This window comes from Salmo salar, chromosome 04, assembly GCF_965601325.2.
Source record: "Salmo salar chromosome 04, fSalSal1, whole genome shotgun sequence".
Taxonomy (NCBI): domain Eukaryota; kingdom Metazoa; phylum Chordata; class Actinopteri; order Salmoniformes; family Salmonidae; genus Salmo; species Salmo salar.
The window spans coordinates 10,982,769-10,999,643 of NC_138294.1; the positions used below are offsets into that span (position 1 = coordinate 10,982,769).

Genomic DNA, 16,875 nt, shown 5'->3' on the forward strand with positions numbered 1-16,875 from the left:
ACCTCCTACTGTATTCATTATGTCTTCTTCCACACCATCATACAGGTCAGAACACACCTCCTACTGTATTCATTATGTCTTCTTCCACACCATCATACAGGTCAGAACACACACCTCCTACTGTATTCATTATGTCTTCTTCCACACCGTCATACAGGTCAGAACACACACCTCCTACTGTATTCATTATGTCTTCTTCCACACCGCATACAGGTCAGAACACACACCTCCTACTGTATTCATTATGTCTTCTTCCACACCGTCATACAGGTCAGAACACACACCTCCTACTGTATTCATTATGTCTTCTTCCACACCGTCATACAGGTCAGAACACACCTCCTACTGTATTCATTATGTCTTCTTCCACACCATCATACAGATCAGAACACACACCTCCTACTGTATTCATTATGTCTTCTTCCACACCATCATACAGGTCAGAACACACCTCCTACTGTATTCATTATGTCTTCTTCCACACCGTCATACAGGTCAGAACACACACCTCCTACTGTATTCATTATGTCTTCTTCCACACCGTCATACAGGTCAGAACACACACCTCCTACTGTATTCATTATGTCTTCTTCCACACCGTCATACAGGTCAGAACACACCTCCTGCTGTATTCATTATGTCTTTGTCACTGATGTTGAGATTGACACTAGAATAAAAACGGTGAGTGTGTGTTGCAGGAGAGGAAGAAGTTTGGTCCTCTGGGCTGGAACATCCGTTATGAGTTCAACGACAGCGACAGAGAGTGTGCCCTGCTCAACCAGAACCTCTACTGTCAGACTGGCCATATACCCTGGGATGCTCTCATCTACATCACTGGTAGGGCTGTGTGTGTGTGTCCTTCTCCCTCCCTGCCTGTCTCCCTGCCTGTCTCCCTCCTTGCCTGTCTCCCTGCCTGCCTCCCTCCTTGCCTGTCTCCCTTCCTGCCTCCTTCCCTGTCTGCCTGTCTCCCTGCCGGGTCCTCCATTATTCATCACATTACTGCTGGCCACTGTGAGGTTCTGGAAGGTTTAGCAGCAGGGAAGACCCTGAGGTTCTGGGAGGTTTAGCAGCAGGGAAGACCCTGAGGTTCTGGGAGGTTTAGCAGCAGGGAAGACCCTGAGGTTCTGGGAGGTTTAGCAGCAGGGAAGACCCTGAGGTTCTGGGAGGTTTAGCAGCAGGGAAGACCCTGAAGTTATGGGAGGTTTAGTAGCAGGGACGACCCTGAGGTTCTGGGAGGTTTAGTAGCAGGGAAGACCCTGAGGTTCTGGGAGGTTTAGTAGCAGGGAAGACCCTGAGGTTCTGGGAGGTTTAGTAGCAGGGAAGGCCCTGAGGTTCTGGGAGGTTTAGCAGCAGGGAAGACCCTGAGGTTCTGGGAGGTTTAGCAGCAGGTATTGTTGTGAATTGTTAGATACTACTGCACTGTTGGAGCTAGGAACACAAGCATTTCGCTACACCCGAAATAACATGTGACCAATAAAATTTGATTTGCAAATGATGTTTGACAAGCAGGTGTCCACATACTTTTGGTCATGTAGTGTATCTCTAAACTGAAATGATGTTTTTCCCCATTTTCAAATTTGACCTTATGATTATGCATCATTAAAAACCTTTTGGGGGGATTACACGCTCCTGGGGCCATTTTTTGTTTCATTATTGATTTCTTCCATTGTTAAGTTTTGTCAGGCTTTGTAATGTTTGTTTAATTCCTAATTTAACCGTTCTTTGTATGCGGAAACCATCAATTTGAAAATCATTTGCTGTTTAACCTTGCATGATATAGTTTTTTTCGTCCTGAATAAAAGTGTTCCTCTCTCACGTAGTGTAATAACTGAGAGGTAGACAGAAGGGTTCCGCTGGGTTCCACCGTGTTCTGCATACTAAAGTTTAGAACCTAGATAAGAACCTTCCATTTACCCAGCAGGCCCTCTGTGCCAGCTCCACTCTGCCTGTAATAGGAATGATTCCAAATGTGCACATGTGTTTTCCACAGCAGGTTCATGTAAAGTGGGTCATGTTCATTAGGGGAATGACTTTAAAACCAACATGAGCATTTCTTCTGGAGGTAGCCCCTCCAGGTTTCTGTCCATGTTCTTCCTTTCAGTGCCTAATGACTCCCCCACCCTCTCCTCTCTCCTCCTCCCCTCACCCTCTCTCCCCCCAGGGGAGATAACCTACGGAGGCAGGGTGACTGATGCCTGGGACCAGCGCTGTCTCCGCACCATCCTCAAAAGGTTCTTCTCTCCTGTCACCCTGGACCCAGGGTACACCTTCTCCACCTCAGGTGAAGACCACTGTGTGTGCGTGTGTGCAAATTTGTGTGTACCAATGTTGCTGAATCTGAGAAACGAGGGAAATGTGTGTCCTGTTGTGTGTGTGTTCAGTGAGATCTAACTGTTCGTATTCTGTCTGTGTGTGTCAGGTGTCTACTTTGCCCCCGAGGCAGACAGACTGAGTGACTATAACAGGTACATAGAGAACCTTCCTCTCATAGACGACCCTGAGATCTTTGGTATGCACGAGAACGCCAACCTCGCCTTCCAGGTTAGACACTTCACTCCGCTTATATACCCTGACCTTTAGCTCAGTGGGCTAATACTGGCTTGGGGACAATTAACTATACAGTACCTAATTCAAATTTGTTTCGACAGATTTTTCTCATGTACTGTCTGAAAATAAGAGGTCAGATCACTAATACAAAACATGTATTTAGCCAGTTAAGAGGAGAACACTATCTTTGATGCTGACAACATGGATACGTACTGTAGGCGTATATTGCCTGTGTCCTGTGGGTTACTTGTCATCCCTAAAACTGTGAGGTCTTGTCTGTCTGTACAGCGTCTGGAGACTATGACCCTGATCAACACCATCCTGGAGGTACAGCCTCGCTCGTCGGCCCGCGGCGGGGGCAAGAGCAACGACGAGATCGTCCACGAGCTGGCCGACTCCATCCTCGCCAAGATCCCGGGTGAGAGAGACGCACGTAAACACACACACACACACACACACACACACATCTCAGGCTTGACTTATTCTGGTGCTTTTACGGTTTGATGTTCGCTTTGGTTTGAAATTAAAGTCTCTCTAAACTCATTATAGTGTGGTTTAATCTGATCTGTCTGCCTGTGTATGTCTCTCTTTCTGCCTGTCTCTATGTCGGTCTGTCTCTCTGTCCGTGTCTGTTTCTCTGTCTGACTGGTCTGTCTCTCTGTCTGACTGTCTCTCTGTCCGTGTCTGTTTCTCTGTCTGTCTGGTCTGTCTCTCTGTCTGACTGTCTCTCTGTCCGTGTCTGTTTCTCTGTCTGGTCTGTCTCTCTGTCTGACTGTCTCTCTGTCCGTGTCTGTTTCTCTGTCTGACTGGTCTGTCTCTCTGTCTGACTGTCTCTCTGTCCGTGTCTGTTTCTCTGTCTGACTGGTCTGTCTCTCTGTCTGACTGTCTCTCTGTCCGTGTCTGTTTCTCTGTCTGACTGGTCTGTCTCTCTGTCTGACTGTCTCTCTGTCCGTGTCTGTTTCTCTGTCTGACTGGTCTGTCTCTCTGTCTGACTGTCTCTCTGTCCGTGTCTGTTTCTCTGTCTGTCTGCCTGTCTCTCTGTCTGACTGTCTCTCTGTCGGTCTGTCTCCTCAGAGTGTCTGGATATGGATGAGGCAGCGGAGGCTCTGTTTATTCGTGACGCCAACGGACGCCTCAACTCCCTCACCACCGTCCTCGGACAGGAAGTAGACCGCTTTAACAACCTGTTGCGGGTCCTCCGGGTGAGTCAGGGGTCAGGGGTCCCAGTTGTCAGCCATTCATTTTTCATTGTATTTAAATTCTGTGAAATCAGGAGATGATGATTGGTAATGGAAATGCATTGAAAAGGTCCTTGATGAAATGTTAGGACCGCTATATCGGTCCATGGTTCCAGCTGCTGCCTCTAGGTCTCAATGGAAGGTCCCCAGAGGCATAGTGGAGGGACATACAGTGCATTCGGAAACTATTCACCCCTTGACTTTTTCCACATTTTGTTACAGCCTTATTCTAAAATGTATTAAATGTAGTTTTTCTCATCAATCTACACACAATAGCCGAAAAAGACAAAGCAAAAATAAAGTTCCAAAATGTTGGCTTTTTAAATTTGTTTTACAAATAAACATGTCACATTTATATAGGTATTCAGACCCTTTACTCAGTACTTTATTGAAGCACCTTTGGCAATGATTACAGCCTCGATTCTTCTTGGGTATGATGTTACAAGCTTGGCACACCTGTATTTGGGGAGTCTCTCCTATTCTTCTCTGCAGATCCTCTCAAGTTCTGTCAGGTTGGATGGTGAGCGTCGCTGCATAGCTATTTTCAGATCTCTCCAGACATGTTCGATTGGGTTCAAGTCTGGGCTCTGGCTGGGCCACTCAAGGACATTCAGAGACTTGTCCCGAAGCCACTCCTGCATTGTCTTGGCTGTTTGCTTAGGGTTGTCCTGTTGGAAGGTGAACCAGTCCTCAGCGCTCTGGAGCAGGTTTTCATCAAGGATCTCTCTGTACTTTGCTCCGTTCATCTTTCCCTCGATCCTGACTATTCTCCCAGTCCCTGCCGCTTAAAAACATCCCCACAGGATGATGCTGCCACCATCATGCTCCACTGTAGGGATGGTGCCAAGTTTCCTCCAGACGTGACGTTTGGCATTCAGGCCAAAGTGTTCAATCTTGGTTTCACCAGACCAGTGAATCTTGTTTCTCATGGTCTGAGAGTCCTTTAGGTGCCTCTTGGCAAACTCCAAGTAGGCTGTCATGTGTATTTTTACTGAGGAGTGGCTTCCACTTCCACTTGCCACTCTACTATAAAGGCCTGATCGTTGAAGTGCTGCAGAGATGATTGTCCATCTGGAAGGTTCTCCCATCTCCACAAAGGAACTCTAGAGCTCTGTCAGAGTGACCATCAGGTTCTTGGTCACCTCCCTGAACAAGGCCCTTCTCCCTGATTGCTCAGTTTACCTAGAGCTGGCTGACTGGCCAGAGTCTTGGTGTTCCAATCTTTTTCCATTATAAAATGATGGAGGACACTGTTCTTGGGGACCTTCAATGCTGCAGACAGTTGTTTTTTTACCCTTCCCCAGATCGGTGCCTCGACACAATCCTGTCTCGGAGCTCTACAGACAATTACTTTGACCTCATGGCTTGGTTTTTGCTCTGACATGCACTGTCAACTGTGGGTACCTTATATAGATCTCAAGCATAGGAGGTTGGTGGCACCTTAATTGGGGAGGATGGGCTCGTTGTAATGACTGGAACGGAATAAGTGGATTGGTATCAAATACACAAATACATCCATGTGTTTGATGCCATTCCATTTCTTCCGTACCAGACATTATTATGAGCCGTTCTCCCCTCAGCAGCCTCCACTGATCTCAAGGATGATCAATGGAAACAGGATGCACCCGAGCTCAATTTTGAGTTTCATCGCAAAGGTTGAATACTTATGTAAATGTAATATTTCATTTTTTATATATATTTTTGCAAACATTTCTAAAAACCTGTTTTCGCTTTGTCATTGTGTGTAGATTGATGAGGGAAAAATATAATGTGATCCATTTGAGAATAAGGCTGTAACGTAACAAAATGTGGAAAAAGGGAATGTGTTTGAATACTTTCCAAAGGATCTGTATGTGTTTATAAGGACAGATGCTGCAGCCACATTGTTGGCATATCCTTACTTCAGTGGTGACCTCTGGGTTTATGATGTTCTCTTGTGGATGGCTCAGATAAACACCCACAAACACTTCTCCTCACATTCAGCCTCCCCTCCCTCCCTCCACCTCCCTCCCCAGGTGTCTCTGTGTACCCTCCAGAAGGCTATAGCAGGGCTGGTGGTGATGTCAGAGGAGATGGAGAGGATCTACACCAGTTTCCTCAACAACCAGGTTCCAAACCACTGGAGCACCTCAGCCTACCCCTCCCTCAAACCCCTGGCCAGCTGGGTTAAAGACCTGGCCCTCAGGACCTGCTTCATAGAGGTGACAGAGACAACATCTCTCTCATAGACACATGAAATGCTGTACAGTTGGGGCAATGAACCTCTCTTTAAGTCATGAGTCAGACACAATTTACCCCAAACCACTATTTGTGTACATATGTATCAATGTACTACGACACAGTGAAACACCATATTTACTTCTCTCAGACGTGGATGTTGTCATTACATCAGATAGGAAGACTCTGACATGTGTGGATGTTGTCATTACATCAGACAGGAAGACTCTGACATGTGTGGATGTTGTCATTACATCAGACAGGAAGACTCTGACATGTGTGGATGTTGTCATTACATCAGACAGGAAGACTCTGACATGTGTGGATGTTGTCATTACATCAGACAGGAAGACTCTGACATGTGTGGATGTTGTCATTACATCAGACAGGAAGACTCTGACATGTGTGGATGTTGTCATTACATCAGACAGGAAGAGTCTGACATGTGTGGATGTTGTCATTACATCAGACAGGAAGACTCTGACATGTGTGGATGTTGTCATTACATCAGACAGGAAGACTCTGACATGTGTGGATGTTGTCATTACATCAGACAGGAAGACTCTGACATGTGTGGATGTTGTCATTACATCAGACAGGAAGACTCTGACATGTGTGGATGTTGTCATTACATCAGATAGGAAGACTCTGACATGTGTGGATGTTGTCATTACATCAGACAGGAAGACTCTGACATGTGTGGATGTTGTCATTACATCAGACAGGAAGACTCTGACATGTGTGGATGTTGTCATTACATCAGACAGGAAGACTCTGACATGTGTGGATGTTGTCCTCTTGTTGGTAACATTCTGTGAACACACACACACACACACACACACACGAATGTAGATGTTCTCATTAGCTCAGATGGGAAGACTCTTTTAACATATGGTGTGGTGCTTACAGGAACTCCGCCCAGGCAGAAACACACACACACACACACACACACACACACACACACACACACACACACACACACACACACAAATGTAGATGTTCTCATTAGCTCAGATGGGAAGACTCTTTTAACATATGGTGTGGTGCTTACAGGAACTCCGCCCAGGCAGAGACACACACACACTCACACACACAGTCATTATCAGGGGTAGTGGGATGGGATGAGAGAATCATGTTTAAACATTAGCAGCACGACATCCACTTCAGACTGACTTCTTTCTCATCTCTTACTCCCACTTTCTATTCTTCTGTTCCCTTGCTCGGTATTTGCCCATCTCTCTCTTTTTTCTCTCTCTCTCTCCCTAGTCTTCTCTCTCCTCTATCAATGTACATGTTCTATTAGCATGTGAAACATATCTTAACATTGCCAAAGCCAGTGAACTAGATAATAATCTCTCTCTCTCTGCTCTCTGTCCATCTCTGGTTCTCTCTGTGCACTCGCTCCGTCGCCCCAGACTGAAGCTTCTGTTCCAGGAGACTGGTCTTACTGTGTGTTACGCAATCCCTAAATGTCTACACACAGACAGACCGAGATGAACATAACCCCAGTCTCTGGTGACAGCCTTAAAATTAGGTTCTGGGAACTGAGATTAACATAACCCAAACAAAATCACTCTCCCCTTCTTGTGTGTGTGTGTGTGTGTGTGTGTGTGTGTGTGTGTGTGTGTGTGTGTGTGTGTGTGTGTGTGTGTGTGTGTGCGTGTGTGTTTTCATGCAGGGAAACCAACTTCCTCTCTGTCTGTGTGTTTGTGTAGAACTGGATCATGCGGGGTCAGCCCAAATCCTTCTGGATCTCTGGATTATTCTTCCCTCAGGGCTTCCTCACTGGTCAGTACACACCGTCTCCACTGTGTTATGTTCTCTAGTCAATATTATGTAGTGTATTAAATATTCAATAAGCTGTACTCTAGTCATTATTCAATATGCTGTACTCTAGTCAATATTATGTAGTCAATAAATATTCAATATTCTGTGCTCTAGTCAATATGATGTAGTCTATTCAATCTGCTGTACTCTAGTCAATATTCTGTTCTCTTCAACATTGTAGTCTACTTCATATAGTACAGTGGTCACCGACCTTTTCTGAGTCAAGATCACTTTGAATCAAAATACATGTCGAGATCTACCGCTCTGATGTTTTATTACCATGACTTAAACAATGTAAGCCTATGTAACACGAACCAATTAAAAACCGTTCTGTAGCAATGAGGTTTGTGTAGTAACCTATAGGCCCAATACAGTATTACCACATACTGGCTTTGCTTGAATTTACCTGCCAATGCAATGTTGTTCGGGACATTTGTTTAAAATTATATTTCAAAATTTGAGGTAGGCTATATGATCACACCGGTAATAGATCCATTGTTGTATTACTTGTGAGGCACGGCTGAGTGAGCATACAATTAAATGATTAGCTTTTTATTTTACTGGGCTGATGGTGCCTGCATCTGATGGTCAGTCTCAGCGGAGGGAGAGAGCAGCAGACTGAGCGTCAGTCTCACCAGACTGAGGGTCAGTCTCAGCAGAGGGAGAGAGCAGCAGACTGAGCGTCAGTCTCAGCAGAGGGAGAGAGCAGCAGACTGAGCGTCAGTCTCAGCAGAGGGAGAGAGCAGCAGACTGAGCGTCAGTCTCAGCGGAGGGAGAGAGCAGCAGACTGAGCGTCAGTCTCAGCAGAGGGAGAGAGCAGCAGACTGAGCGTCAGTCTCAGCAGAGGGAGAGAGCAGCAGACTGAGCGTCAGTCTCAGCAGAGGGAGAGAGCAGCAGACTGAGCGTCAGTCTCAGCGGAGGGAGAGAGCAGCAGACTGAGCGTCAGTCTCAGCAGAGGGAGAGAGCAGCAGACTGAGGGTCAGTCTCAGCGGAGGGAGAGAGCAGCAGAGGGAGAGAGCAGCAGACTGAGGGTCCGCCTCTCAACATCCCTCCACTCTCCCTTTCCTCCACTGACACTGACCAAAAAGGGAAACCATCTTCCAGCTGATGGCAAAACTCGAGTCACACCGCATTACTTCTGCCTCATGCACCAATTCATGTTGTTACTCCTATGAACAGAGAAAGTGAAATATTCCTCGATATTAAAAAAGACCAAAGCCGCTAATAATAACAACAACGCAAGCCTACCGATACACTTTCCTCCTCATTCATTACTGCTGCACTGCTTGTTGTAGCGCTGAGTGGAAATAGGAAGAACGTGCATTTTATGGCTTATAAAAGTGTTGACAGTGCTGAGTAAGATCTTAAACATGAACTCACTCATAAAAAGCTCTTAGCTGTAATGGTTGACAGTCTCTCTCGAGTCATGGTTTTAAACGTTCTGAAATCTCACAGTATCAACTTTGCCGTAGCTTTCTTTCATGCCTGCTATATTACTGCAAACATGGTCATCTGAGCATCTGATTGGCCAGCGGTGGCATAGTGCACTTGATTTCCTCTCCAGGTCCACCGGGAAGGCAGAGTTTGTACCTTCAGTCACATACCCGGCACGCAGGGCAGCTGAATTGGCTGCACCTACCACCAACAGCCCGAGGCTAATAAAATAAATAGGAACACAAGGCTTTATCGTTGGGTTTTTTACAGAAATGTTTGGCGATGGACCGTTTGGTGACCACTGATATAGTATGTTGTTGGGTTTGAGAGAGGTGCTGTATATTTATAAATCCTGTTATTATTGAACAGGCCTGGGATCAGTCCAAAGTAAAGTGCCAAACTGGGTTACAGTCCAGTTACTGAGATGTTGTCGGGTTTGAGAGAGGTGCTGTATATTTATAAATCCTGTTATTATTGAACAGGCCTGGGATCAGTCCAAAGTAAAGTACCAAACTGGGTTACAGTTCAGTTACTGAGATGTTGTTGGGTTTGAGAGAGGTGCTGTATATTTATAAATCCTGTTATTATTGAACAGGCCTGGGATCAGTCCAAAGTAAAGTACCAAACTGGGTTACAGTCCAGTTACTGAGATGTTGAAAGGCTGTTGTGCTGTTCACCCTCCTGTCCTGTAGGGGCGCTACAGAACCACGCCAGGACCTATAACCTCCCCATCGACGAGCTCAACTTCCGTTTCAACGTGTTGCCGGTCTACCTAGACCAGGGGGCCGTGAGCGAGGCGCTGAAGACCCTACCGGCCGGGGGCGAGCTGGACATGGACTCTGAGGTAGCTACAGGGAGGGGAGAGGGACATATTTAGACTGGTTGCCCTGAGGGCAGGAAGGAGTTTACTGCATCCTGCCTCCAAAGCAAAGTCTGACTCTGTAAAAACATGAAGGAGCTAAGCTACTCGCTGATAGAAATGACTCCAACACACTTTGACCTCTGTGGGATGTTTAGAGGTCATCAGTGAATTAACTAGTCTGGTCCTGGAGAGATGGTTTTAGAACAGTATCTGTATCATTATTAGGAACCTGTGTTCTGGACTACAATGTCACATGACCTAGATTGAACCTTTATTTAAAGCCTTATCCAGAAATGAGAATTAGACCTAAAATGAAAACAACTGGTGCTGGAGGATAAAGCTTTAACTAAAGGTTCAAAACCAGGTCATGTGACATGATTGTCCAAAACCCAGGCCTCTAATCATAATGGATCATAATATGACATTATGGTAACTGCAGTACCACTCTGTCTCCATAGCTACCCACCATCAACGACGGCGTGCTGGTGCACGGGATGTTCATGGACGCCAGTCGCTGGGACGACGTCAACATGGTGATCGAGGATGCGTTGCCGCGGGTGATGAACGCCATGCTTCCCGTGGTGCACTTCGAACCCCAGCAGAACTACGACCCTGATCCGTCTCTCTACCAGGCTCCACTGTACAAGACCTCAGCTAGGGCTGGGACTTTGTCTACTACAGGTAAGGACACCCCCTTTTGCCCTCAGAACAGCCTCAATTCGTCACGGCATGGACTCTACAAGGTGTTGAAAGCGTTCCACAGGGATGCTGGCCCATGTTGACTCCAATGCTTCCCACAGTTGTGTCAAGTTGGCTGGATGTCCTTTGGTTGGTGGACCATTCTTGATACACACGGGAAACTGTTGAGTGTGAAAAACTCAGCAGCGTTGCAGTTCTTGACACAAACCGGTGAGCCTGGCACCTACTACCATACCCCGTTCAAAAACACTTTAATCTTTTGTCTTTCCCATTCACCTTCTGAATGTCACACATACACAAACCATGAATCTATTGTCTCAATGGGCAAGACTAAAGATTTAAGTGCCTTTGAACAGGGTACGTAGTAGGTGCCAGGCATGCTGGTTTGCGTCAAGAACTGCAACGCTGCTGGGTTTTTCACGCTCAAGAACTGCAACACTGCTGGGTTTTTCACGCTCAACAGTTTCCCGAAATGAGGCTGTTCTGAGGGCAAAGGGGTGGGGATGCAACTCAACATTAGGAAGGTGTTCATAATATTTTGTACACTCAGTATAACCACTCTACACCTGGGGGTTTCAAACCTCTCCTCTGGGACCCACGGCAGTTCCATGGATTTGATCTATTGAACCAGCACACCTGATTCAACTAATCATCAAGCCCTTGACTAGGTGAATCAGGAGAGAGAGTTCAGAGCTATAACAACATGTCTGGAGGTCCTGAAGGAGAGGTTTGAGAACCACTGCACTACAGTCCTACCTATAGCCCTTCCTCTTACTAAACTGTACCAAGTTCCACTGTATAAGACCTCAGGACTCTGTCTACGACAGGTACACTTATACACTATGTCCCTATACACACCCTAATACCTACCTAGTGCCCTACCTACCTACCCAGAGCCCTACCTACCTACCTACCTACCCAGAGCCCTACTACCTACCCAGAGCCCTACTACCTACCCAGTGCCCTACTAACCTACCCAGTGCCCTACTCCCTACCTACCTACCTACCTACCTACCTACCTACCTACCTACCTACCTACCTACCTACCTACCCAGTGCCCTACTACCTACCTAGTGCCCTACTAACCAACCCAGAGCCCTACTAATCTACCCAGAGCCCTACTAACCTACCCAGAGCCCTACTAACCTACCTAGTGCCCTACCTACCTATCCAGAGCCCTACTTACCTACCCAGAGCCCTACTACCTACCTACCTAGTGCCCTACTACCTACCTACCTAGTGCCCTACTACCTACCTACCCAGAGCCCTACTACCTACCCAGAGCCCTACTACCTACCTACCTACTACCTACCTACCCAGAGCCCTACTACCTACCCAGTGCCCTACTACCTACCCAGTGCCCTACTACCTACCTAGTGCCCTACTACCTACCTAGAGCCCTACTACCTACCTAGAGCCCTACTACCCGGACAAAGTTGTGGAGAAGTACAGATCAGGGTTGGGTTATAAAAAAATATCAGAAACTTTGAACATCCTACGGAGTACCATTTAAATCTATTATTAAAAAATGGAAAGAATATGGCACCACAACAAACCTGCCAAGAGAGGGCCGCCCACCAAAACTCACAGACCAGGCAAGGAGGGCATTAACCAGAGAGGCAATAAAGAGACCAAAGATAACCCTGAAAGAGCTGCAAAGCCGTACACTCCACAGAGCTGGGCTTTACGGAAGAGTGACCAGAAAAAATACAAGCAAAAAAATAAGCAAACACGTTTGGTGTTCGCCAAAAGGTATGTGGGAGACTCCCCAAACATATGGAAGAAGGTATTCTGGTCAGATGAGACTAAAATTGAGCTTTTAGGCCATCAAGGAAAATGCTATGTCTGGCACTCACCCCGAAAACTCCATCCCCACAGTGAAGCATGGTGGTGGCAGCATCATGCTGTGGGGATGATGGATGGTGCATCGGCAGGGACTGGGAAACTGGTCAGAATTGAAGGAATGATGGATGGTGCTAAATACAGGGAAATCTGTTTCAGTCTTCCATAGATTTGAGACTGGGACGGAGTTTCACCTTCCAGCAGGACAATGACCCTAAGCATACTGCTAAAGCAACACTCAAGTGGTTTAAGGGAAACATTTAAATGTCTTGGAATGGCCTAGTCAAAGCCCAGACCTCAATCCAATTGAGAATCTGTGGTATGACTTAAAGATTGCTGTACACCAGCGGAACCCATCCAACTTGAAGGAGCTGGAGCAGTTTTGCCTTGAAGAATGGGCAAAAATCCCAGTGGCTAGAGGTACCAAGCTTATAGAGACATACCCCAAGAGACTTGCAGCTGTAATTGCTGCAAAAGGTGGCTCTACAAAGTATTGACTTTGAGAGGGTGAATACTTATGCACACTCAAGTTTTGAATTTGTTTTTCATATCTTGTTTGTTTCACAATCCTTTTTTTTTTTGCATCTTCAAAGTGGTAGTGTAATGATACAAACCCCCAAAAAATCTATTTTAATTCCAGGTTGTAAGGCAACAAAATAGGAAAAATACCAAGGGGGTGAATACTTTCGCAAGCCACTGTAGAGTCCTAATACCTACTCATAGCCCTACTACCTGCCTAGAGCCCTACTACCTACCTGGTGTCCTACTACCTACCTAGAGCCCTACTACTTACCTCCAGCCCTGTCCCTCACTTGTCCCTAGTAAAGTGGACCCAGGTGGTGATCAAGCTAGTAATTTGTTCTTTAGGGCTGGTGCTGGTCCTCTGCATCATGTCCAGATAGTGACAGACCTGTGTGTCCTCTGCATCATGTCCAGATAGTGACAGACCTGTGTGTTCTCTGGTCCTCTGCATCATGTCCAGATAGTGACAGACCTGTGTGTTCTCTGGTCCTCTGCATCATGTCCAGATAGTGACAGACCTGTGTGTTCTCTGGTCCTCTGCATCATGTCCAGATAGTGACAGACCTGTGTGTTCTCTGGTCCTCTGCATCATGTCCAGATAGTGACAGACCTGTGTGTTCTCTGGTCCTCTGCATCATGTCCAGATAGTGACAGACCTGTGTGTTCTCTGGTCCTCTGCATCATGTCCAGATAGTGACAGACCTGTGTGTTCTCTGGTCCTCTGCATCATGTCCAGATAGTGACAGACCTGTGTGTTCTCTGGTCCTCTGCATCATATCTAGATAGTGACAGACCTGTGTGTTCTCTGGTCCTCTGCATCATGTCCAGATAGTGACAGACCTGTGTGTTCTCTGGTCCTCTGCATCATGTCCAGATAGTGACAGACCTGTGTGTTCTCTCTCTCTCAGGCCACTCTACTAACTTTGTGGTGACTGTGATGCTGCCGTCCAGCCTGCCTAGTGACTACTGGATCACCAAGGCCTCAGCTCTGCTCTGTCAGCTCAACGAGTAGTGACCCACCCACAGGCACCACACACACACAGCTGTACTTCTGCACCTTCAATACCAGCAGCACTGATGAAGCCCATTCTCTATGGACTCTTGTTTTCTGGTTTTCTAATGTCTGTATTGAGAAGTATTCTACTGTGTACTCTCCTCCTGCTAATCAGTTGAAGGGATTATTTGTATGGGGCCCAAAATGGCATTTCTTTTATTTTCTGAGTTGCTGTGATTAAATACCATGTGGCAGTGCTGTTGTCTGTGTATGTTGCTGTTCATGGGAGAAGAGCATGTCACTACACCCGCAATAACATCTGATAAATATGTAGATGTCACCAATCAGATTTGATGGGTTCAATTGTGTGTGGTGTGTTCAATTCAGTCAATTTCTCTTCTCTTTCAGCGAACTGTAATAACATATTAACACACCTGCGTCGATAATGACAGCCCCAGCTCCTGACATGCGTTTATTTTCCCCCCGCACAGTCGACAAGAAATGTAGACTGCAGTGCTTTAATAGTCACTCGTGTAGCCTGCAAATGTAAAGGGAGAGTAGATCGTCAATATTCACCAGGAGCATCACGTAAAATGCATCTGATGCGTGGTCAGGCAAACTCTAATTCACATGTAAGCGATGGTACTTCAGCGTCCTGCATCTCCCCCAATATAAATGAACCATGAGCCCCCTGTCCTTCTCAGCTGAAGGGACACCTGCGATAGTGAACCACCTCTAACAAAAAGCTGTCCTCCTGCATTTAAAAAGCACTGCTGACTTAATCTATAACATTTTTCTCTGAGGAAAAACACCATATATTTAGCCTGTTACTGAAATGATATGTCAACACAGTAACTCACCCATTGTGATGTCAACATTAGAATGCACACACAGGGCTCTATACGGAACAAAAATATAAACATAACATGTAAACCACCTGACCTCAACTTGAGATGGTTTGGGATGAGTTGAAAATCAGCCAACAAGTGCTCAACATATGTGGGAACTCCTTCAAGACTGTTGGAAAAGCATTCCAGGTTAAGCTGGTTGACAGAATGCAAAACTGTCATCAAGGCAAAAGGTGAATCTCATATCAAATATATTTTGATTTGTTTAACACTTTTTTGGTTACTACGTTATTCCATAGTTTTGATGTCTTCACTATTATTCTACAATGTAGAAAATAGTAAACAAAGAAAAACCAAGTATGTCCAAACTTGTGCCTGGTACTATATATGTTCTTCACACCCTCAGGGAGAGAGGTGGAGGAGGAGAGCAAAGAGAGGGATGGAGGGATAGAAATGGTGCTGAGTCTCTCTGCTCTTCACTGTTTCCTATCTTTGCCTGCCGTTTATCTAGATCAATTATCTGTGTCGACGCTATGACAGGCCGTTGCTGTCGAGGTGTCTGATACAGTACTGCATCTCAGTGTTATGTTCCCTGTATCGATGCTCCGATGGTAATGGAGAAGTGGAAGGTGATGTTGAGTAGTGTGACTGGACTCGTCGTGTTGTATTAAGAGGTAGGCCGTCTACTCAACAGATATGGGGGTAGGGAGTCAAGTGACGACATCATTAATAAATGAATAGATACGATGTACAGTTGAAGTGGGAAGTTTACATAAACAAGTTTTAATGACTCCAACCTAAGTGTTTCAACCACAAATTTCTTGTTAACAAACTATAGTTTGGCAAGTCGGTTAGGACATCTACTTTTTAGCACATCTACTTCATGACATGTAATTTTTCCAATAATTGTTTACAGACAGATTATTTAATATGTAATTCACTGTATCACAATTCCAGTGGGTCAGAAGTTTACATGCACTAAGTTGACTGTGCCTTTAAACAGCTTGGAAAATTCCAGAAAATTATGTGATGGCTTTAGAAGCTTCTGATAGGCTAATTGACATCATTTGAGTCAATTGGAGGTGTACCTGTGGATGTATTTCAAGGCCTACCTTCAAACTCAGTGCCTCTTTGCTTGACATGATGAGAAAATCAAAATAAATCAGCCAAGACCTCAGAAAACAAATTGTAGACCTCCACAAGTCTGGTTCATCCTTGGGAGCAATTTCCAAACGCCTAAAGGTACCACGTTCATCTGTACAAACAATAGTCGGCAAGTATAAACACCATGGGACCATGCAGCCGTCATACCGCTCAGGAAGGAGATTCATTCTGTCTCCTAGAGATGAACGTACTTTGGTGCGAAAAGTGCAAATCAATCCCAGAACAACAGCAAAGGACCTTGTGAAGATGCTGGAGGAAACAGGTACAACAGTATCCATATCCACAGTAAAACGAGTCCTATATCGACATAACCTGAAAGGCCGCTAAGCAAGGAAGAAGCCACTGCTCTAAAACCGCCATAAAAAAGCCAGACTACTGTTTGCAACTGCACATGGGGACAAAGACCGTACTTTTTGGAGAAATGTCCTCTGGTCTGATTAAACAAAAATAGAACTGTTTGGTTATAATGACCATCGTTTTGTTTGGAGGAAAAAGGGAGAGGCTTGCAAGCCGAAGAACACCATCCCAACCGTGAAGCACGGGGGTGGCAGCATCATGTTGTGGGGGTGCTTTGCTGCAGGAGGGACTGGTGCACTTCACAAAATAGATGGCATCATGAGGAGGAAAATGATGTGGAGAAGCAACATCTCAAGACATCAGTCAGGAAGTTAAAGCTTGGTC

General features: G+C 45.8%; 1 protein-coding gene across 1 annotated transcript in view; it reads left to right on the top strand.

Annotated features, from left to right (window-relative positions):
• Positions 1 to 14,436, top strand: part of LOC106599067 (dynein axonemal heavy chain 6) — a 165,886-nt gene extending 151,450 nt beyond the window's left edge. The window contains exons 73-82 of the mRNA XM_082973945.1: positions 699 to 837; positions 2,162 to 2,281; positions 2,420 to 2,541; positions 2,836 to 2,965; positions 3,622 to 3,749; positions 5,801 to 5,986; positions 7,718 to 7,790; positions 9,956 to 10,107; positions 10,584 to 10,806; positions 14,097 to 14,436. Coding sequence (XP_082830071.1) covers positions 699 to 837; positions 2,162 to 2,281; positions 2,420 to 2,541; positions 2,836 to 2,965; positions 3,622 to 3,749; positions 5,801 to 5,986; positions 7,718 to 7,790; positions 9,956 to 10,107; positions 10,584 to 10,806; positions 14,097 to 14,200 — 1,377 coding nt within the window. The 3' untranslated portion in view covers positions 14,201 to 14,436. The remainder of the gene's footprint in view (positions 1 to 698; positions 838 to 2,161; positions 2,282 to 2,419; positions 2,542 to 2,835; positions 2,966 to 3,621; positions 3,750 to 5,800; positions 5,987 to 7,717; positions 7,791 to 9,955; positions 10,108 to 10,583; positions 10,807 to 14,096) is intronic.
• Positions 14,437 to 16,875: the final 2,439 nt, after the last annotated feature.